The following is a 23,890-nucleotide window of genomic DNA, read 5'->3' as shown; positions in this document are numbered from 1 at the left end:
GTGTCCTTGTTTATACCTAGAAAGCAGATGAAAGCCAAGCTGTTTATTACTGGAAGACACTACTGTTTCTCTTTTCATCATGTTCTTCATGCTAAAAAACAAAAACCAAGCAACCAACCTGGCAATTCTGGTCTAAGGACTGTGACTATGGGGAATTATAAGCACAAAACCAAATTGCCTATGTTCTAGCAACTTCTGAATTTCTAAGAGCTTTGGCGTTTCGTTTTGTTGTGTTTTCTACATTAAGAAGGAACTGATTTCTAGAAATAAAGGTAAATAAAGTATGAGACTCACTTTTTCTTTGTCCTCCTTGGTTCTCATTCTTTCACCATAAACTAGAAACACATGCTGACTAGGATCATAGCAGCCAGGAGATTGGTCAACCAGCATCAACTGGCACCAGCGAAAAAGATCTCGGAGGTTGAATTCCCAGGGTCCCCCTTTTTGACCCCATTTCTTCTCAACAGTCACTTCATGATCAATCTAGAATTAAAATGTTCTTGTTGAAAAGCATATCCTACCAGGCATTGCAATATGTATTAGCAATGTATTACAAATACATGTGGGATCTTAAATGGAAATTAAAACCGTAATTCAAATGAGCCCTCTTAAGCTAAGCTTCCAATTGCTGGAGCCTTACAAGCATTATAGCTATGCCCCACAATACAGAAAGGACACAGCTATCAAAAGATAGCACACATCCTACCACCAACTTGCAGATCTCTGTCATTTTCTCTCAGAAGACTGGTAATTGGTAGAATTTTGTATGGAGAAAATGTTGGTTCAAAAGAGCCAAGATAATTCAAATTCATACTTACATGATTATTGAAAGCTACCATTTTTTGAACAATATTTTTGTCAATGGCTGGGAACAAAGTACTGGCAATGAATTCCATGTCCACTACCGTAAGGGGATCCACAAAGACCTAGGAGATCCAAACAAACATCACACAGTCTCAACATTTTTCTCTAGAAAACGACTACCTTACCATGCTTTGTGCTACTTCTACTTAATCCTAAAGAACAATAATTGAGTTATAGAAACTCCTTACAATGAAGAATTATAGAATTTTCAAAATATAGATAATAGGCTTGGCTTTTAAATTTTATCTAGTAAATTAAAGAAGCACATACAATTCTCACTTTTAAGTTGCACTGCTTTCAACAATTTCCTACAATTACACTTAAATACTCTCAGATTCAGATGGTCAGCATGAACACGGGTGCTATCAAATTCATCCAACTTTTCAGTATTTGACAAGTTTCATAAAAACCATTTTTCTCTAAAACCTCACTTTATTATTTTCTGTGTGTTAGCGTTTTGTCTGCATACATGTATGCACATCACGTGTGCTTGGTGCCTAATCAGGTCAGAAGAGGATGTCAGATCCTCTGGGACCAGAGTTGCAGATGGCTGTGTGCATAAACAACTATGCTGGGAACCAAACCAGGGTGCTCTTCAAGAGCACCCAGCTCTTTACTGCTGAGCCACCTCAACAGCACAATAAACATTAAATGACACTCAGAAAATTCTTAATCATCAATGAACAGGGATATTAGAGCTAGCATCTATAAGCACTTTCAAAATTCTAAATTAATCCAACAAAAACATACCAAACAAAATAAACACGTATATAAACAAATCCCTTTGCAAAAATGAATAAAGGCTTAATATGGTTTTGACTTTGCTAATGAAAGACAGTGGGATGACAGATTTCTATTCATGGCAGTTGCTGTTGTTTGGTTTGGTTTGGTTTTTGGAGACAGGGTCTCACTGTGCAGCCTGGCTGTCCTGGAACTCACTATGTAGGCCCTGTTAGCCTCTAACTTGCAGAGATCCACTTACCTTGGTGTTGGAATTAAAGCTGCGGGCCACCATGCCTAGCTCATGGCAGTTTTCTATTCTCACATTTAAAACTGAAACATTACTTTCACTACAAAGCTTGTAATGAAACTTTATAAAAGATCATCACTTAAATGATTAATGACCTGCCTCTATGCCAGAGCATGTTAATGAAGTCATTAAGAGGGCAGGAACCTGCCTTCTAAATGGTAACACACTAAGGTCTCCAGGCCACACAGGACAGGCAGGATAAAGAAAGGAAAGAAGGACCATTTAGCAGGTCCTCTATTACATACACAGTGGGCATACTAACAGTGACCCTGGTTTCTAGAGCAGCAGAAATCTTACCTGAGTGAATCTGTTAAGGAAAGACTTGGGTAAGCCCTTCCTTCCACCTCCTTGTCTAAAGGGATTTTGACAACCAAAAATCCTGGTCTTTTGATGCTGAACTTGAAAGCTCATGCCTAGCTCTGGTACATAGATTTCTCCTCGATGATCAAAACAAGCATTGAGTCCTTCCAGCACCGACTGAGAAGCCAGGTTAAGCTATTTGGGAGAAATGGTTCAAATATTCATTATTATTTCAGTGTATAACTAGAATAACAGACAAGGAAATGATTATAGGTAGTAAAATAAACTAGGTTTTCTGTCAGAGAAACTCAAACTTCATTTCTCATATACTGTAAGAAACTTAAAGTCTATATAAACTTTAATATGTATAAATTTAAATTAAGTATTTACACTATAAATATTCATTAATTAGGACCTGTATATGGCTTTAAATTTTTTAGACTTATTTATTTTATGTGCATCAGTGTTATTAGTATGTAAGTATTTGTACAACATGCGTGGATATATATTTGCATGTGTGTATACATATACTATCTAACATTGATCATATAGTGATTTTTATACTTTCGTTATCATTGGGTATACAACTCAAGCATTATTAAAACCTGAAGTGGTTGACATAATTTATATATCACCTATAAAATAAAAGTGAATATAGCAAGCCTGCCAGAGACATGAGAGTAAGTAAGCAAAGGTGTAGTTTTTCTCTGGTGAAAATTCAACCTGAAGTAGATCCTGGTGAAGAAATGCCAGCAAACTAAGGAAAACAACATGAAGTACCCTTCTGCACACACACTCTCCCAAGTGACACTTCTGACTAGTAATGAAAATAAAGGATCTTGTTATTAGTTTTGTCTGTCCTTGCCATCTGTGATTCCACCTTGATCCTGATGCTCACCTCATCCAACACAACCCAGTGGCCTGCTTTCAAAGCTGCCAGCAAGGGACCATCACACCAGGCAAACTCTCCACCTTTGCCTCCCTCAACAGGCAGATCTGCTCCAAAGAGGTCAGTTATGTCCTGTAATCAGAGGTCACAACATTACCAAATAAAAAAACAAAACAGAGAAGTCTACTGAAACGTAAAATCCTAAATCTGACATGACAAACGCTCAAGTAGACCTCATAAAATATTCTCTGCTCCTTTTTCCTGTAGTGACGGAAACTGAATCCAGACATCCCAAACACTCCTGACACTATTTAGCATGAGCCCAAGCTCAACCCAAGAAACTTCTGATCAAAATGCACCAAACAGCAATCTCCTTCAAATGATCAGTTCTGAACCCAGCCTCGTCTTGGAGGCTAAATGGTGAGCTCTAGCACAAACACTAGCAAAAGCAGTAACAATGCCTAGGCCTTGCTCCCAGATCCCTATCAATTTTTTATCTCTGCCCCACATTTAATAAGATTTTTAAAAAGTTACTTTACTTCTAAGGTTTTAGAGAAGAGGAAAAAAAAATTTAAATGGTACATTAAATACTAGAATGATTAGTCCTTTGTCAAGAGAAAATTAGAATTAAAATATCTAAACAATAGGAAGAATACTGCAGGTGTGGACTATAAAGAATGCAGAAGACTTAGTTTGGACGCTTCTGTGATATTATCACTACATCACATGGTTTTGGTGCCGACAGTCATGATTTCTCATCAGGAAACTTCTAAGTACATACAGATAATCTTTTTTCTCTTCATGGCATCTGCATTTTATGATGTACAGCTTACCGTCTGCTCTGACAAGTTTATTCGAACCAGAGTATTTCCTGAAGCTTTTGCTAATGCAGCCACCAAACTTGTCTTGCCAACACCAGGTGAACCCTCCAGAAGAATGGGTTTGTTCAGTTTAGCAGCCCTTAGGAGCCTCTGGGCATTCATAGCTGTGGTGCCTGCACTGAGTGCATAGTCAGCAATATTGTGCCCATTTAGGACAGGTCCTTAAGTAAAGAAAAATCAGAGACAAGCTAAGAATAATCAAATCCTTCATATCTGTCCATCCATGGTTAACAATCAGTTAAGTCACCATCAGTGAGCACTACTGAAGTGAACGTGTTTTTCTCCTTTTAGGATTCTGCCAGTTCGGGATCTATAAAATGCCTCAGAGGAATTTTGAAGCCCTTAAAATAGTTTCCTCAATTGTGTCTAGTACAAACCATCTTTCCACTTACTATACACATACACCACAAATACAGATCTAGCTTCTGACACAAACTACACTTTGAATATAATACAGCCTTACTAGAATGATCTTTATGAGTAGGTGTATCCCTGACTGACACTGTGCCTCTGTATGTTTCATGAGCTTAATAATTATTGCTCAGAGAGGAAGGGACAAGAACACAGATGATCCTGGCATGGAAGGAAGAGTCATAAATATTAAGAGTGCTGAAGGAGATGTATAATTATGCCAGAGACCCTGAGTTCAATCCAAGCACCACAAATTAATGAACAAATATTTGATGAGATACACTTCATTTCCATTTAACCATTAATTTATCTACACAACTCAAAAAACAGACACTTTCTGAGTTTGCAACTGCCAGGCCATATACCAGATGCCAAGAGAGGAAGCTGTTTCTGTAAAAAATAAGATTTATAGTTAAGACACATTAGAACAGAACAGAGTTATGTGTAGGTGGCTTACGGGCTTACTAGCCTTTGTGGGCATCATTACATGAAAATAATCCTGAGTATCGCATACAAAAGTTAAGTCATAACAGAAGTACTTTTATAAGCTACAGGAGGGGAATAACCATCTATTTACAACCATGCTTACCTCTTGGTATAAAGAATGGGTGAACTCCCCAAAGGTCATCTACACCAGTGAATTCTTTGGGTTTGAATCTATCATAAATCTTCAACTCATCTTTTTGACAGTCTGTCAGTCGGACTGCCTTGGAAAGTTTCTTTATTAGGAATTTTAGACATTCTTCTCGAGCCAAAAGGGCTGTACCAAACCCAGATGAAGTTATCCCTATAAGACAGAATCAGGTCATGAAGGAGTTAGCATCATCAAACCTACTGTGATCAGCAAGAGCTCAGACCTTTGCTGAGGAAAAGGATCTCAGCAGAACTATAGACTAAACATGGACCCAATCTAAAGCAGCCTCAGGAAAAAGGAAGAATACACATCCAACATTCTCTCCAATTTATATACCATCAATAAAGGACAAACTGATCTGGAGACAATATAAGACACATTCATTACTTGGTTCCCCAATTTATTTATTGTGTGTACATATTTGGGCAGGGGTGTGTTTGTGTGTGTCTATGTGAATGGAGGTCAGAGGCAAACTTGTAGGAACCAGTTCTCTCTTTGTACAACATGGGTTTCAGGGATCAAACTCAGTGACAAATTCGTTTATGCACTGAGGTATCTCAATGGCCCATACTTTAAAAAGTACCAACTTTGAGGAAGAAAGGAGATTGTTCTGAGTGTTGAAAGTATCCAATTAAAGTGGTTCTGATTGTTCTGAGTGTTGAAAGTATCCAATTAAAGTGGTTCTGAAAAATATATCATCTGCTTTTGTTTCCTTTCCCAATCTACTCTACCTTGCCAAACATATTGTACTCAAGAGGAAACATACCAGAACCTATTCCGTCTATGTACACCAGGCATGCGGCATGGACAAAAGACGCCACAGTAGAGATGGTCACTAGTCTTTTCACAGCAGCTTCCTCCGCCATTGAGTTCATGAAGTTAACCCAAGACAGAATATCTCTGATGCTGACCACACACTTTCGTCCAAACTCCTGATGAGTCAGCCAGTCAATGAAGTCCAGCATCACCTCAGCTATGTCAGCTCCTTAAAATAAAGGAAAACTAACAGTTTTCTATGAAACATTCCAGAACAGTAGAGAGGCAAAGGCTATGTTTCTTAGTTTATATGACAGTTTGTGAATGTGCACCAATGCTTTATTATATTACCAAGTTAGTGATCCATTAAGAATAACAAAAAAAAATAAAACCCAAGACTTAAGAAGCTGCCTTGAAAACACACGTAAGAAAAAAAGCATTCCTAAAGCAGTTGGAATGTTGCACACTCTTAACTCTAGTACTAGAGGCTGCGGCAGGCCAACTAGAAGGCAGAAGCCAGTGTGCACTATATTCTAAGTGGAGGACAGCCTAGATGACAAACATTCCCTCCACCCCTCCCCCTGAAACCATGGAAGTATGAAGTTATACTGCAGTAACATTAGAAAAGCATACACATTAGCATGTGATTTGTATACCAATTCATATTCTACATAGGCACTCCTGCCCCAGGGAAAGAACTGATCTGCTCTTGTGTACTGCTGTTAGCTAGCCTGACTGATACATGTGCTGGTCCTCCACCCCCACCCCAGAACACACAAGCTGGAGTCATTTGAGAAAAGGTAGCAGCCTCAGCGGAAGAACTGCCTCTATTGGGTTGGCCTGTGGGTAAGTCATTTTCTAGGTTTATGTGGAAGGAGCCACCCACTGTGGGCAGTGCCACTCCTGGGTGTGTAGTACAGCAGACTGAGTGAGCCATAGGAACAAACCAGTGAGCAGCATTCCTCTGTAACTCTAAATCAGTGCCCACTTCAAAGTTCCTTCCTTGAGCTCTGGCCTGGTTGATCTAGGTGTGCACTGTGATATAGAGGGATGAGCCTAACAAGGTCCTTCTGCCTCAAGTTGCTCTGGTTAGTGTATCACAGTAATAAAAGAAAACTATAGCAGGTTAGAGACATTAAGTGCATTTCCATTTATCCAGCCCACCATGATCTAAGAGCATGTGCTGGTATTCTTTTCACCGTAACCGGTAATGCCATCTCTTCTGTGACATAGTTTAGTTCTTTTATTTATCTTTGAGTGTTTCTAATCTAGGTACTAATCCATTTTGGCAAATGGAGTGAGGCTTCATACAAACCTGTCTCATGATTTAAACTGAATGGCTATTCTTATAAAAGAATACCCTTAACATTTGAAGCATCATCAATGAAACTCTATATACAAGTTGTGAAATGAACAGTAAACATCTGGGGATGAGGAACTGGCCAGGAATTGTTGAACATGATTGTTATTCTAAAGTTTAGAAAATGGAGGCAAAAAAAAAAAAAAAATCATTAGTGTGAACCCAGCCTTGGCTACCAAACCAAGACCCTCCATCAAACAAAGCAAAGCAAAGAGGATTTTACACTGCATTTCTGATGCACTGCCAGATAAAAAACTCAAAGTTACGATCCATTTCTGTCTTACTCTCCAAGCTCCGTGCTTTAAAAAAGGACACCTGTGCTGGGTGACTACAGTGGCAGCCTCCCCTGAAACGCAGAGCAGGCGACATGGAGGTGATTCTCACAACCTGTCCAAATTTCAGAACCATCTTTCAAGGTATGTTTCAAAAGCTGAACATGTCCACAGATCACAATCCCACAGAAAGTAGGAAAAAGAGATCTACAAAGTACTGTCTGCTCAGTCTTACAACCAAATCTAAATTCCACTTTGTGTCAACAATAAAAACATATATTAAACCAACATAAACTTAAAAAAAATGTTTAGACTTGATGTTTTAAGATTTGGCAACTTTAATGAGTTTGAGGCAGCCCTGTCTACAGAGTGAGTTCCAGGACAGCCAAGGCTACACAGAGAAACTCTTTTGGGCAGGGGGTGGGGGGAACACTGCCAACTCCAGTTCACTGGAAGATATTTTCTTTTGCTTAAAGGTTTTTATAGTAGGATGAAAATTTGAAAGTAGAACAGAGTAAAAGATTCATTTAGGACACATAAAATGGAATACTTAAATAACGTGTCAAGGTATAATGCTTAACAGGCCTAGGGATATGGATCAGAGGTCAAAGTGCTTCCCACCTAAAAGTAAGGACCGATGTTCAAATCCCTAGCAGCCATGTACATGTAGGCATGGTGACCTGCTCATAACTCCAGTCCCAAAGGATAAAGGAGATTCTCCAGAGTAAGCTGGCTAGCAAGAATAGCTATGTTACTGTGTTATGACTGAAAGGCCCTGCCTCAATGAATAAAGTAGAATAACGGAAGATAGCTTAATAATAACTTCAGTAAGATGGCTTAATTAATAACTTAATTAATTAATAAGATTAATTAACTTAATTAACTTAATAAGATAGCTTAATTAATAACTTCAGTCTGTCTCTACACATCCACATACATGTAAAAGGTGCATACATACATACACAAAGAACCTATAAAAATAGAAAGATAAATAAAAATGTGGAAAAAAAAAAAAAAAACCACGAGAAAACAAGAGGCAATTGCTATATTTCCCACAGTCTATTTTGCTCCCATTTCTGTCTCTTTCATTTTCCCAAGACACTGGCTACACATACAATTAATTTTCCATAAAAGACTTATTACTCCTAAAATAATAGCCCTCCCAACTCAGCTCCACCAGCACTACCTGCAAACTCACCTTTATGACCCTTTCTGCCCAGAGACAATCCTGGACGAAGATTATGATTTATTATTTGAATTAAGTCTTCACGCTTTGTGCTTTGAGGGCACCATATTTCTGTAAATCGGTTTCTTAAGGCAGGAGACAGCTACAAAAAAAATAGTTAATGTGAATTAAAAACTAAAAAGAACATAAACAGTGACTCCAGCAAACACTATGTGTCTCTTTTATTCCCACTGTTAATAGGTACAGTTTACTAGATCCTCGCAGACATACATCATTCATCTCTGATTTGCCTTATGCTGGCATTATCACCCATTCATTGATATTGGGCAGAGCTTCAAGGCCTAAGGAAGTAAGTAGTAGCAATGACCAGATTTCAGTTCCTGTAGTCATACAGTTTTTGCTACTATCTACATTCTACTTTCCTTTTTCAAACTCAGAACTACTGAGGACAGGGATCTGCAGTGCTACAGGTACATAATTGTCTGTCATCAACTTCTCAGTAACCTTCATCTACCTGGTCTTATTGCTCAGGGAGCAGGAACAATGTCTGCCCCCAGGAGCTGCTCACCTAGGTTCATGTTTCCCATGTATACACTGCCCCTCTAGATGACCAACACCGTAAATCCTTGTTCTACTGGGAGCATACTATGCTCTATTAAATACACAAAAGCAAAAGGTAGCTTTCCTTTATATAAAAGATAGCCACTTTGTATTATGTAAAGTGTAAACTAATCTGTCAGGCAAGTTAAAATAAACAATCTTCCTGTGTTATTATTTTGTATGTGTGTGGGGGGGTTGTTATAAAATATTAAAATTCTTTATTTTCCATAATTAAGCCAGTTGTTCCTGTAAGATTACCACACTTTGCACATATAGTAAAAGTACAACAGGGTAGAGTTCATAGCACAGAAAGGTCTTAAATCTGAGCAGAGTTGTTTCAGACAGTGTTCAATGCCACCCGCATTATGTGTGGGAGTGAGTGATACACACAGGACAAAGCATGTATATCATGTATTCAGAACAAAGACTTCAGTGAAGTGGTGTGATGCAAGATGCTGAGAGTTGCCAGGAATACTTTGGATCATTATGTATTGATTTTGAAGTAATGTTTGGTCTCTCCATATTCACAAACCTTTTACTGTTGCCAAAATGTTCATGATCCCCACATTCAATGATTCAGTTCTTTCTGTGGTGACAAGCCACAGTTTAAGAACCTGAGTTCAACACACATGATAAATATACTTCATGAAGGCAAACAGTGAGGTCTTCCCAGGCATTGCTAACCACACAGGACTCAAAAGGGCACCCGTGCTTAGAAGGGCGTCCTAAGTGTATTCAGCTATGGGACATTGTGGTTTCCATTTCACCTGTCTGTGTGTAGTGTGCACACCCATCTGTAAGCATGTTCATTATTTGTGGACGTGAATGTAAACACTCTTGAAAACAGATCTCTAAAGCACAGTGACAGTCTTCTCTTATGGCACTGAGAAAAATGCCATGCCCGCATTCTGGGCAGCTGACAAGAGTCCTGACTGCCTCATTCAACTCCTTCTCTTCTCAAGCTACCTAACCAGCACACTACACTGCCCTTCTCACTGACTGGCTCCCTGAGCTTTTTCAAGAGAAGAGAAGGAACTTTACTCACAATGATGGTGATTCACATAAGCCGTAAGAGAATGAACACGTTCTGTTTACACACTATGTGCCCATGTTGTGGACCTTCTTAAATGCTAGGATTCCAGGCTAACTAATATTGCTGTGACATTTACTGGACACTTTGAAATCACTCATGAGAAAACTCTAGTATTTAAGAAAGTAAGCTTTATCTGGGCATAGTGGCACATGCTTGCATTCCTAGGAGGCTCCGTGACACGGAGACGTTGTCTCAAACAGGAACACACATGAGGACTAAATGAGAGTCTCATAGCAACGTGTGAGCCAGAGCAGCTAAATGTAACACAGAAAGAGGGCAGCTCACAGTAACAAGTCAGAGATGAGACAGAAACTCATGAAATCTTGGGCACTGAGTGAAATGTCTACATATTTTTTCAACAATGACGATTACAAATACATTTTATAGATTTATAATCTATCAATGAATTGTCAACTACTACACAATTCAAATATATTACAACATGCTAAAGCTGTGGATGTCCATAAGCTGAAGCAGAAAACTAAACCAAAACTCTGCTCCAGGAAGCAATTTTACCTCTTTTTTACCAAAGTCACCCCCAGGGTTCATGGTTGCTAAGATCCGGAAATGTTTCCCAGCAATCAGGAGCTCGACTTCGTTGTCCTTATCTTCAGGGCTGCCCTTCTCAGCTAATACCAGAGATTTTTCCACCTCAAGGACACTAACAGAAAAATTAGAGGAAAAAAATAGAGATAGCTTATGTATAGTCTGTGGACGTCAACATTCTTAAAAAAATTAAAAAAAAAAAAGTGAGGCTCTCTGTGGAGGCAACAGTTTAGTGGTGTCCTGTCATATGCAGTCTGCATACAGGAGCCTCATTACAGAGCCTACGTCTGCTCTCGTATTGTCCTTCTGCCCCGATGCTAGGATTCCAGATAAGCACCATTATACACACAAGTAACCGCTCTCTCTGAAGTTTTGTATTCATTTTGGGTGTATGTGTGTGTATGTAGGCCTCTGCGTTCCACAGGACACAGGTGGAAGTTAGAAGACAACTTCTGGGTGTTAGCTCTCTCCTTTCACCAAATGGGGTCATGGGGACCTTTGCCCAGGGCCATTCACTGGCCCAGGACCATACTTTTGATAAAAAAGAGAGAGAGAGAAAAAAAAAAAAAAACCAAACCGATTTCTTTTTCTACATTGCTCTTCTAATGCACTACCAAGACAGTGGGTATCTTAAACGCAATGGTTCACTGTTGCACCATTTATAATAAACCCAAAGTGGAAATTACAAAAATAGCAAATTAGTGAGGTGGTAAATAAAACGTCATACATCCAATGCTGCTAGGAATAAAAAGAAACATACAGATAATATATACTGTGAGATGGATGAACTTCAAAATGTTATTGCAGAAGTGTATGGGTGCTGGCTCATACTAGCAATCCCAGCAGCCAAGGAATCAAGGCAAGAGGACTGGAGCCACATCAGGGTCGGTAACTTCAGCAGGCTTGAGAGAGAGCTCAGCCGAGACAGGGCTTGCTGCACAGATATGAGGACCTGAGTCTGGGACTTGTTAGCAAAAGTATACTTAAACTAATGATCTTCAGGCTCAATGAAAGACTGTCTGAAAAATAAAATGGAGAGGGGCTGCACAGATGGCTAAGAACACTGCCAGTTCTTTCAAAGGTTCTGAGTTCAATTCTCAGGAAGCATATGGTGGCTCACAACTATCTATAATGAGAGCTGGTGCCCGCTGCTGGTGCACAGGCACATATACAGGCAGAACACTGTATAAATATTAATGAATAAAGGAGAGAACATCCGAGGAAGACACCTGAATACTGACCCCAGGCTTCCATACATGCCCATGTTAACATGCATGGACACAACCACATAAAACAAATTAACACGGAAGACTCAGAAAAGACAGAGTGTAGAAAAAAAGTTAACTAGCGCTTGCGCTGTCATCCCATATTGACTGTCTCTGATTGTTGAGGGGAAAACAAAACTACCACCACCAAAGCTCTAAAGCCAAAATAGCAGCAACTTCTGCCTAGTCCCTCATTTCCTGTGCACCAAGAGTGGAGTATTAACATTCCATCATTTCCAGTGCATTAAGCATATGGTATTAACATTCTATCATTTCCTGAGCACCAAGCATGAGGTATTAACACTCCATCATTTCCTATCCACTAATCATGAAGTATTAATATTCCATAATTTCCTATGCACCAAGCATGGGTTATTAAGGAACATGAGACCAGGCCAGCAAATTCATCAGCAAACACAAGCCCCACACTTACGTTACCTGTTCAGTCTTTCCAGGACAGAGTCATCAGCCAATGAAATCTCATCTAAGAGAAAAAAGCTGTCCTCTTTCATGGCCAGAACCAATGGTCCGTCATGCCACTCGAAGAGTCTTGTGTCCATTTCTTCCTATGATTTCGAAAAGAAGCAGGAAGAATTAAATGCACACATAGCTAGATGTCTGAGGTAAAGCACGCATTCTTCAAGAAGCAAGGGTCTAAGAAAAAGATAAAAATCTGTGGAGCTTCCCTGTAGAGCAGTCAAGTATGGACACACACACAAATCTGAATTAGATCTTCTACCACAAATCCAACAATTCTACAATTTTGCAAAGCATGATTCTTTTTTTTTTTTTTTTAAAGATTTATTTGTTATTTATATAGTATTGTGCCTGCATGTGTGTCTGCATGCCAGAAGAGGGTACAGACCTAGATGGTTGATGAGCTACTATGTGGTTGCTGGGAATTGAACTCAGGAAGAAGAGCCATCTTTTCAGCCCAGCACAGTTCTTTAGATAAACAAATTAATACTTGCTCTTAGACAAACCTTGTCATTCGCCTTCTGTCTCACTGGCCTCAAGCCTCCCAGGAAGTCTGATGTCTCCATGTTTAAGTGGCAGTTGACCGAGTAGAGCTTCTGATTTGCCAAAGCTGCAAACAGCTGGCAGATCGTAGTTTTCCCACAGCTATTAGAGATAAACAGCACATTAGGAAGCAGCACCCACTCCAACTCTGTGGTCACGAGCACTGCATCAGCAAGAGGCAGTCATGATGAGACCCCATCACAGCCCCAATCCAACTCAAGGCTCTGCAGCCAGGCTCATCCTGCTCTTCTGTACAACAGAAGGGCCTCTCAGATCCTCTGTACAGAAAGGCAACAACCACAACATTTCGCTCTTTTAGTTATACCAATAGCAATCAAGGGAGAGGAAGAAAACACTCCTTATAAATTCTCCAATAGACACTAGCAACTTCTTTCCACATCTACTGAATAACTTCAAAACAGTTATAAATAAAAAGTTCCCAATGATACAACAGAAGAAAACACTTGTTCTATAAACAAAGAACTTAGTATGAAGGTAAAGAAATAGCAGATCTTGCTTTGAAAGAAAATGGAGGGAAAGGAAAAAAGACAAGAGTGAGAAAGGAAGGGAAGAGACACTCCAAAGTGCTTTGCAAAGCGCTGTAGATGTAAGCCAATCCCCCAGCAGTAAACTGGAACTTCTCACAGAGCTACGGCTTCAGGACTTTACCCAGTGTCTCCAACCAGCAGCACAGGTTCCCCGAACTCCAGCGCCCTGCCCACCAGCACTGCCAGTCTCCGCATGCCTTCGGTCCACACGACATGGCTGAACTTACACTCCAAGACACTTGTCTGGGTAGATGATTTACCTGTCAAAGCAGAGTAAAACTGTAGGCTCGAATGAGCACAACTTGCTTCATGTTCCTATGGTATGTAGGTCTACTCACCCAGTAACTTTAGAACACTTTCTTTGGAGAAGAGAGATTGAGGACACAATTTTCTCTTGAAATGTTTCTCAAGAACTTCCTGAATCACATCAGCCTCCTCCTGCTTCCTGACTCTGCCTGCCAGAAGCATGAAACCTGAGGTTGAGAAAAGGGACAATTAAGCACTCGTAGTACAGTGAACAGTGTACGTGAAGCAACAGTAACTTTGGCGTGCTGCTGCCACTGGAGCACTAGCCTAGGAAACAGGAAAAGCCACTACACCAACCACATGCCAGTGCCATGGTCCAACAATGTGATTATCACACACCTCAAACACAAATGAACAAGTGTGCATCCCGAAAGACATACATTAGTTGTGCTTGTCGCCACATGATGGGCTGTTAAATAATTTTAAAGAAAACAGAGGATTTGGTCACTCCCTACACAATAGCATAACTAACCGAAAATTCAGAGCCCAAAGTATATATACTGTAGAATCCCATGTAGGTGAAGCTCATGGAAAAGTGAGAAGAAATGGCTACCTACACTTACAAAGAGAAAAGAAGGAATCAGGCATACTGGCACAAGCCTGTAATCTTTTGAAAGGTGAGTCAGATTATGAGTTCAAGGACAGCCTGGGCTACACAGCAAGTCCCAGGCGTTATGAACTACATTATGAGTCTCTTCCTCAAATGAACAAGCAATTAAAGAAGCTTCTGAAATTTGAGAATATTGTAAAACTAGGTGCAGGTGGGGACTTACACAGGTACATACACAAATAAAAATGCTTCATCCTGTTATTACATTAACAAAAAAGGAAACAAAATGTTTTCTCTATCATCTCCAACAGAGTCTCATTATGCCACTTAGGCTAGCCTCCAACTTCTAATCCCTCTGCCTCAATCTAAGAGCTAGGATCATAGCACTTCAGTATTACCTATCCACTGGGGCTTCATAATCAACAAGACTATCAATTTCTACCTTTAACCAATACCTTTAACGAATACTTGAGGCCATTGTGCTAAACTTGAAGGTCTAACATCATCTTGCCCACTTGGCTTGTCCTTGTCATCCTCTCTGGCAATCTAATAGAGAGCTAAGTGGATATAGCTTCCATGACAAGTTTCAAAACCATCTCAAGCAGCACAGACTTTCCTACTGCTGACAGGACACTGTGCGGTACCCTAAGAAAATGATCAACCAGGCCATAGACTAACACTGCTTACCTATACTCACTTTGTCCTCCAAAAGCTCATTAGCTCCCAGGACAAGACTGAAGACATTAGACTGTGTACTTTTGTCCCATGCCCCAGTCTTGTCTTCCTATCATAGCTATACTGAATAAACTCCTTTCCTACATCACCATGTTTTCCATTAGGGTGCTTGAAGATAAGTGGCCAGAACTAACCTGGTAAAGAACCAGCTTCCCTAAATCAGGATCCTGACCCTTGACTCAGCAAAGCAGGATTAATCCCCAGAAAACCACCTTAGTGCCAGAGGGAAAAACGTCACAGGCCAGTTTTATTCATGCTCCTTATTTCAAAAAGGCCGTATGAGTCACTGGTGCTAATCAAGACTATAAAATGCTTGCTTTGAGAGATTAACTTTGTTCACCACCCTGAAGGTAGCAGACTACCAACCTCCAGTGTAATTCCTACTGTCCACACTCAACTCCTTATGCTAGGGCTAGAAAACCCACAGAAGCTGGGCATAGTGGGCATGTCTACTATCCTGGCACTCACAGGCGGTGGCAAGTGAACCATGAACTACAGAATAGCCAAAGCTAGAAAGCAAGACCCAGCCCCAAACAAGGAAACCACAAGGAAGCCGAGGCCTGGCAGAAAAATGAACTGTTCACAAGAGCAATTAGAGCTGAGGACAAAGGCTGCATTAATTTAGAAAGCAGTTGTTTTCATAACACATCTGGCATGATTTTATGTATTAAAACATACCATCATTGGCTAAATGCTGTAGCCAATCATAGTCCTTCTCAGTCTGTTCAGCCAGTCTGTATCTTTCAGCCCATCGAAACAGATCTCGAAGGGCAATAAAACCCTGCTTTCCAGCAAACACCGACGAACGTCTACGGTAGGACTATTAAAGTATAAAAACAAAGAACTGTGTCTTACTGTACTGAACAGGAAGCATACATTATATCTCACTTTTTTTTTTTTTTTTTCATTTTCTTTCTTTCTTTTTTTTTTTGAGACAGGGTTTCTCTGTGTAGTCCTGACTGTCCTGGACTTCCTTTGGAGACCAGGCTTGCCTTGAACTCACAGAGATCTGCCTGCCTCTGCCTCCCTGAGTGCCGGGATTAAAGGTGTGAGCCACCAGAGCCAGTTTATAAAAAATTCTGAATGAACTCATTTTACTAGATTTAACTTCTCAGAAATGGAAATAATCTACAATTGTCTAAAAAATTTGAACGAATGTACAATAACAGTAAAAAAAAAAAAAAAAAAAGAAATAATGAAAAAGAAATTCCATCTCCTATAGAGAAAAAGAGAATAATCTAAATAGTAGGTGTTGGTAGTGTTCTTGTGTTCAAGGGTATACAATACACCCTTGTTCATTCAAATGCTGATTTCTCTACAACACTATCTGGTTTCAATCTGGACACTGCATTGTGATGTTTATTCTAAGCATCACCTGTTTGTGTAAACATGCTACCATTTGTTCTCTGTATTGTCAATTAAACATCCAGCCAGTGTTGAGCAATGGAGAGAATAGGGTGGGATACCCTGGTCCGGAGGGGAGGAGAATGAAGGGAGTGAGAGGAAAGGCTGGAAAAGAGATTGAGAGGAGAGGACCTGGAAACATTAAGAGAAATGAACTGGACCTAAGACTAAAAAGCAAGTATAATGTGGGATATCTGAATGGGAGGAAGCTATGCAGGCTTGGAAGGTTAGGATGGAGTAATTATTGCCCAGCACTGTGCTCTAGGTTAATTACATGAATCCTAGCTTCTGTGTGGTGACTTGGGTATACAGTTGGTTTAGGAATAACTGCACATCAAATAAAAGATAAATCAATATTAAATATTAATAATCAACAAGTATGAAAGATAACAGAAAATTGGGGGAAGAAGATAGAACACATGTGACATGAAAGAAGAGAAGAACACTGAGATTAAAGTCAGAAAGAAAGCAGGAGGCATGGGGAAAAGTGTCAAAAGTGGGTTAGCCAAAACTAAAGATGCATGGAAATCAACTATTTTACAACATATGTTTTTGCCATTGCTTTTGGCTGCTCACTATAATGAAGTGGTAAAATCCTACTGCTGAGGACACAATATACTTTGGAGGGCGTAGAATATGTTGTAGCTAACTACCTTTCAGCGTATAGAAAAGAAGTGTACAGTCTAGTGGGAAGAAAAGTCATTAATGGATTCACCAGTAGTGGACCCTGGATGCTACAACAACGACCTGCCAGGCAAAATGTACTGACTGATGCAATAGTGCCATGATTCTGGGAGTAACTAACTGCATTCTAGCTGGAAATGAGGCCTGCTCCACCGGAGGAAACTCATGCCTGGCAATGTACACTTGAGCAATGAAGACACAGGTCCTAGGGAGGGACCTCATGATAATGCTCTACTAAAGAGCCACCTTGTTATCTGCATTCTAATATTCTGTTTATAAATTAGTGGGTTTTTTTTTTACTTTGGTCAGAGAAACATCTTTTAGCAGTGAGCAACCAATGTAAAGGCTTAGTAACTGTTCAAAGTGCTGTGTATACATGACTATAAATGTTCAGCCCAAAATGGGGTATTTACATCAATTTTAGGAAGGCTTAGAAAACATCATGGAAGAAGAGGGATAAAGAATCTGTGAGCTGGAAGACAGGGAAGAGCATTGTGAAATGCTGTCATCTGGCATGGTTGCACTCATGAATCTGGAGCAGCCAGGGGTTACCTGCATAAGACCTGCACAAAATCAAACAAGTCAAAATCTAAACATGGATGAAGGAGGGGCTCAGAAAGCCCCATCCAAAGCAAATGATGGCTACTGAGGGAGGAGGAGTCATTTCTCTTCAGTAAATGCAGCCACAGAAAAGTTGCCTACACTCATGCAGACAGCACTGATTAGACACAAACAAAATTTTTAAAACCACAAAAAAACAACACCAAAACAAACAAAACTCCTCAGTGGCTGGCTCTTTGATCACCTCCACCTGAAGAGAGTGCAGCCTTACCAGGTAACAGAGGAAGACAATGCAGGCAGCCCTGATGAGACCTGATAGGCTAGGGTCAGATAGAAAGGGGAGGAGGATCTCCCCTCTCAATGGACTTGGAGAGAGGCAAGGGAGGAGATGAGGGAGGGAGGGGTTGGGAGGGAACAAGGGTGGGGCTACAGCTGGGATACAAAGTGAATAAATTGTAATAAATAAAAAATTGTATTAAAAAAACAGAATTCTAAAAAAGTCACAAATTCTAGGCTACTCTAATCATCATGACACATCCGTCTTGAAAAAGTAGGTAGTTGGTCTTTGCCGAGAGTTACTACTACGAACCACTGTCATATAGAGTAAATACAAACATTTACAATGTTGAAAGTGCTGATTACAAAAGAACAAGAGTGAGAGCTGGAGCTGGAGCTCAGTAAGAGCTTGCTCAGAACACACGAGCTCTGGGGTCACCTGGCCCAGCCTCTGGATGAGACACAACAAGGGTGTTAACACACACTTTAGAAACAAGACCTCCCCACAACAAAACAAAGCCACCAACCAAACAAAAGCCCTACTTGTACTTGAGAAAAACCATCAAATCGTGATGCCAATGCTGACTAAAACAGTCCATATAAATCTAAATACCTGAAGTTCCAACATGACTTTAACCAGTTTACTGCAGTAAGAAGGTGGTAAACTACATCGCTTGTGCAAGATGGCTTCCAACTCAGAACTCGGCAGCTCATCAAAGTGTAATTCAACAAATCGATTCCTGAAGGCTCTAGACAGCACCTAGGCAATGTATAAAAACAAAATGAAATATGCATATGTGTGTATGAGAAGCCGATTCTAACAACGAGCCCACAACGGGATAACCAATGCAAAGTGGTGAGTCCTAAAATCATATACACAAAAGTAGACTCAGCAGACTGTATTTATGTATTGTGCACCCGTCTGCAGACCAATCTATATATGTAACAATAATAAGCAAAGAAACAGAGGCTATCAATTTGAGAGGAACTAGAGGAGAACATGAAAAGAGTGGCATGGAAGGGGTTGGAAGGAGAAAAAGGAGGTGATAAAAAATAATATTTTAATTGAAATCTTATTTTTGATTTGATTTACAAATAGCAGCTCTTATTCACCACAAAAATTCAAACCCTTAATGAGACTAAAATGTCTCATTCCTAACAAGGACTTCACCATTTCACATGGTAAAGAACAGATTTTGGAGGCAAATGTTACATACCTTTCTGCCTCCATAAAGGCCTGGGGGATTTTGGGTAGCAAAAAGCATGAATCGAGGGTGTGCCCTAACAACTTCCTGTGTTTCTGTTATGAACAATTCACGGTTATCATCCAACAGTCTGTTGAGTGCCTCTAACACATCGGTAGGTGCCAAATTCAATTCATCTAAGACAATCCAGTAGCCCTTTCTCATAGCATCAATAAGAACACCTAGAAGGAAATGACAAGGATTAGCAAAAGTATAATCAGTGACTGAGGCCCTAAAATGTGCATGTACAACCAACAGTTCTACTCTATTGTCACAACACCAAGAAAATTACTCTCTGTAGCCAGTTACGACCCTCACACAATCTGTGATACTACCAATCCAAGAAGACATGGTCTTTTCCTAACCACCAAGAGCGAGGGTTGACAAGTATCTATTGTTCAACATGCTCAATTTTCTCCGACATTTAATTTTATTAAATCACCAAATTCTTGTTATGTGTTCCAATCCTCCCTCTTTACCCTATTCTCTGAATCTTTACACTTTGTCTTGCTCAAAATTGGCCCAACACAAGAATTCCAGTGCCCTAGGAATTAGCCTTAACTATCTGCTATTGTGATATAGCTCAGGTACCTCAATTAGAATGGATAATAAAAGAAATGAGTCTAAGCTGGGTGCTGTGGTGCACACCTTTTAATCCCAGCACTCTGGAAGTCAGAGAAGGATATCTGTGAGTTCGAGGCCAGCCTGGTCTACAAGCAAGCCCAGGACAGCCAAGGCTACACAGAGAAACCCTATCTTTGAAATATAAAAGGGGGAGAGGGGCTGAAAGCATGGTCTATATTCAAGTAATGCAGTAATACTACCTTCCTTAAAGACAAGCTTCCCGGAAGTGTCAGACGTGTAACAACCAATGTATTCCTGAATATCCGTGTGTTCATGATTGTTGATACGCACACAGTGGTTGCCAGTTGCTGCAGCCAGCCACCGTATTAGACTTGTTTTACCAACTGATGTTTCTCCCTGAATCAGCACAGGATAGGTTCTGCAAAATATCAGCCAACAAAGCAATTACAAAGAGACAAGACGGGAGCTGAAAAGAATACTTTAGCATTGAGACAGTTCTATGATGTTGTTGTTTGCAAAGGGATTTCACTACGTAGCTCTGACTGGCCTGACACTTGCTATGTAGACCAAGATGGCCTTGAACTCATAGATATCTGTCTGTCTCTCCCTCATCTGCTGGAATTAAAGCAGTACTCTGCCATGGTTGGCTGAACATGTTTGGTTTTTTTTTTTTTTTTTTGTCAACTACATTGATAATCTCCAAAGTTACTTGAAGCAACCTGAATTCTGAGTAAATCAGTTGAGAATCACTTGCCAAAGCTGGTATTGAAGACAAGGTGGGGTGAGAGGCTTGTAAAGCACGCCAAGCACTGAGATGGGTCTAGAGAACAAGCACTCCTCAAAAAGTAGAAATCAACAAAATAACAAAGCAAGCTTAGTTTCAATTTTATTTTTGGATTTGTTTTTTTGTCTGCAAGTGTATGTGTGTCCTCTGAAAGACCAGCAAGTTCTCTCAACCACTTAACGACCTCTCCAAACCACAAACAACTTAGATGGTCAAGTACTCTGTCTTTACATCTTCCCCACCAGTCACACAGAGGAAATGCATCATTGGAAAATAGTTTTTAGAAAGCAGTGGTTCAGGTAGCCAGTGAGTACCAGAGAAGTTCTGTCAGAGTCTAGAAAATCAGGCTAAGTAACCACTGTACCTCTTACAAAAACTTGACAAGAGCAGGAGTGAAAACCCACACGTACCCTGCAGAGACTACTCGGACTATATCCCTCAGGTTCAGCTTCACAGAAGATGTCAGAACATATGTCTCATCTATTGTAGGCTCCTTGTCTCCAACTGAAATCCAGTAGCCCTCAACCTGGATAAGGCGGCCTCCTTTGGGTTCTGGAATAGGCTAAAAAGACAAAAGATGGGCTAGAGATGGCTCAGAGGTTAAAAGCACTTGGCTATTCTTCCAAAGGTCCTGAGTTCAATTCCCAGCAACCACATGGTAGCTCATAACCATCTATAGTGAGATCTGCTACCCTCTTCTGGCATGCTGGTGCACATACAGGAAAACACTGAATAAATAATGAATAATCTTAAAAAAAAAAAAAAAAAAAAAAGACAAAAGACTTTAAGAAATGACCCCAGTCCTATGTCAAATTTGGCATTCAGAGGGGAGTAAAGTAAAAAATTAAGTCCTTATCAAGAATACTACTTTGCTCTGAGTGTTTCCAACAGAAAACTTGTGAGCTAAATACAAACACAAAATTAATTCCAAACATGAGAACAAACTTTTTTTGTATTGGTTTTCAAATCAGATGAGAGTAAGAAAGTTTAGAAAAAAAAGAAGAGAAATCAAAAATCTTCACATATTATATGCTTCAGCTCTCCCACCTAGTAAAATGCCCAATCTGATTGTTTTCATTACGGAGAAAATGCTCTGTCTGCAGGTATGCCTGCACCCATCTGCAGCACCATGTGTATCTGCCTCTCTCAATGATCGTCATGGACTAACTCTCTAACACTGTAAGCAACACAACAAGTAAATGCTTTAGTCACAGTGCCTTTTCACAGCAATACAACAGTAACTAAGACAAATCCCGGTGATTGACTGGCAATTTACAAAAAATATAACATACGGGCAGGCTAAAGGAGACATGAAACACGAGCCTGACAACTTGAGTCCAACTCACAGAACCTATGAAGAGAGCTCCATGTGGTGACGCTCCCTACAGAGCTCAGAGGATCAGGCAGGACAATCAACCAGAAGCTCACAAGCCAACTAGCCTGAACACTCAACAGAGAAGCAGTCATAGAGCCAGCCTGGAGGCTCAGGAGGAGGGCCATATGCTGAGAGTTACCCTCTGAACTCTACATGCACACCATGGCTCCTGTGTACCTGCACTCACATGCATAATTTGTTAACTAGCTTTGGTTTTCAAGGAAAGCTGGGGATGGAAATAGAGCTCAGGGATACAGTACTTGCCTACCATAAATGAGATCCTAAGTTTGATCTCAGCAGTTCCCTGCCCCTAACCAGGAAAGCAACATAATAATATCCTTGCGCACAGGCCTCACTTAGACCACATACATATCAGAATTTACATCAACAAATCAGCAAGATCACAAAAGAATTTAAAATGAGTAATTTACACTTTATTTGGAAAGGGCTATCTATAGAATTTAAATCTTGAGTAAAATTAATTGAAAATCTCACCACCTAAGTCAAGCACTGTGACAACACAGTCTAAGAACAGAATGTGAAAAGAACTGAGTGCTTGTGAGAAAATCCCAGGAGAGTAAGTCTTGTGAGCCCGTCTCTTCAAACCGCGAAGCTGCTCTTGGGAGTGTCTTCATGCCCCTCCCAGGTGTGGCAGACAGGAGTGAGCTTACTTCAGATCATCACAAGTGGGCACTGTCACTAGCCTATTTGCCTCCACAGAAAAACTTGCTTTCACACCTGTAGCTGGTTCTTATGACTGCACTCTTTACTCAGGTGACTCCTACTAACTCTCACCGTATAAACTGCCCGATGCTCTGAAGTTTGGCTAATGAGTGAAACTTTAGTCTGCCTCATTTTTAGGCTTCAGTCTCCGAGGACCCACTGCCTCTGGTGTGGTGACAGTACGCATCTATAGTCTTTAAATTTTTTTTCCCAACACAGGGCTGGAGAGATAGCTAGGGGATTGAGAGCACTGGCTTCCTTCCAGGACCCAGATTCAATTCTTAGCACCCACAAGGTGGTTCGGAGAACCATCACAAATGCTAGCTCTAAGAAATCCAATGCCCTCTTCTGGTGTCCACATAGCAGTCACATATTCTTACACATACAATAAAAAAGAGAGAAAGGAAAATAGTTTTTCTCAAACAGTTAAAATTGTGACAATTCAGCCTTTTATATTAAACAAATAGAATGTCAAAGAACATACCTGTTTCAGCAGACTTTTGACATTGCCAGAAATAATGTATTGGCAAATGAGCTTCTGAACTATGGGGTGTGATGTCCGGTCAAGCTGTGTCAGGAAACCCAGACAAAAGCCCTGGAGAGAAAACATAAATATAGATAAACACAAACTGGCCTTATATTCCTAGGCTTTACTTACAAATAAAATTTAGCTTCCTGGGGTTTTACATCCCAGAACAACATTTTTTGGTTTTTCAAAACAGTGTTTCTCTGCATACCCTGTGGTCCTAGAACTCCTTCTGTAGATCAGACTGGCCTCAAACTCAAGAGATCTGCCTGCCTCTGCTGGGATTAAAGGCGTGCACTGTGCCGCTGCCACCACCTGGCCCAGAACAACTTTTACATGTGATAAGGTGGTAGAAAAAAAAGGGTAGAGCAGCACTTGTCTGAAGTGTTGAGACAAAACAGGCCAGCAGGCACTAGCAAATGAGGCATTTGTATCCCTATTTGCTCCCATTTGCGATGAGTCCATCCACCCAGCTCCTAAGT

The 23,890-nt window shown here is 40.3% G+C and overlaps 1 protein-coding gene across 1 annotated transcript in view; it reads right to left on the bottom strand.

Moving 5' to 3' along the window:
- Window positions 1-23,890, bottom strand: part of Mdn1 (midasin AAA ATPase 1) — a 128,241-nt gene that overhangs the window by 64,498 nt on the left and 39,853 nt on the right. The window contains exons 22-40 of the mRNA XM_055599247.1: window positions 23,367-23,477; window positions 21,195-21,346; window positions 20,240-20,418; window positions 19,389-19,597; window positions 18,785-18,931; window positions 15,925-16,066; window positions 13,994-14,128; window positions 13,777-13,915; window positions 13,071-13,209; window positions 12,526-12,653; window positions 10,793-10,937; window positions 8,596-8,725; window positions 5,776-5,994; window positions 4,965-5,162; window positions 3,917-4,125; window positions 3,093-3,215; window positions 2,192-2,389; window positions 819-926; window positions 295-483 (exon numbers count right to left, since the gene is read on the bottom strand). Of these exons, the coding sequence (XP_055455222.1) occupies window positions 295-483; window positions 819-926; window positions 2,192-2,389; window positions 3,093-3,215; window positions 3,917-4,125; window positions 4,965-5,162; window positions 5,776-5,994; window positions 8,596-8,725; window positions 10,793-10,937; window positions 12,526-12,653; window positions 13,071-13,209; window positions 13,777-13,915; window positions 13,994-14,128; window positions 15,925-16,066; window positions 18,785-18,931; window positions 19,389-19,597; window positions 20,240-20,418; window positions 21,195-21,346; window positions 23,367-23,477 (3,000 nt within the window). The remainder of the gene's footprint in view (window positions 1-294; window positions 484-818; window positions 927-2,191; window positions 2,390-3,092; window positions 3,216-3,916; window positions 4,126-4,964; window positions 5,163-5,775; window positions 5,995-8,595; window positions 8,726-10,792; window positions 10,938-12,525; window positions 12,654-13,070; window positions 13,210-13,776; window positions 13,916-13,993; window positions 14,129-15,924; window positions 16,067-18,784; window positions 18,932-19,388; window positions 19,598-20,239; window positions 20,419-21,194; window positions 21,347-23,366; window positions 23,478-23,890) is intronic.

The sequence above is a fragment of the Psammomys obesus genome, unplaced genomic scaffold (assembly GCF_907164565.1).
Source record: "Psammomys obesus unplaced genomic scaffold, mPsaObe1.curated_primary_1811, whole genome shotgun sequence".
Lineage (NCBI taxonomy): Eukaryota > Metazoa > Chordata > Mammalia > Rodentia > Muridae > Psammomys > Psammomys obesus.
Note: the sequence above shows the minus strand (reverse complement) of the source record. Positions and strands in the feature narration are given on the sequence as shown.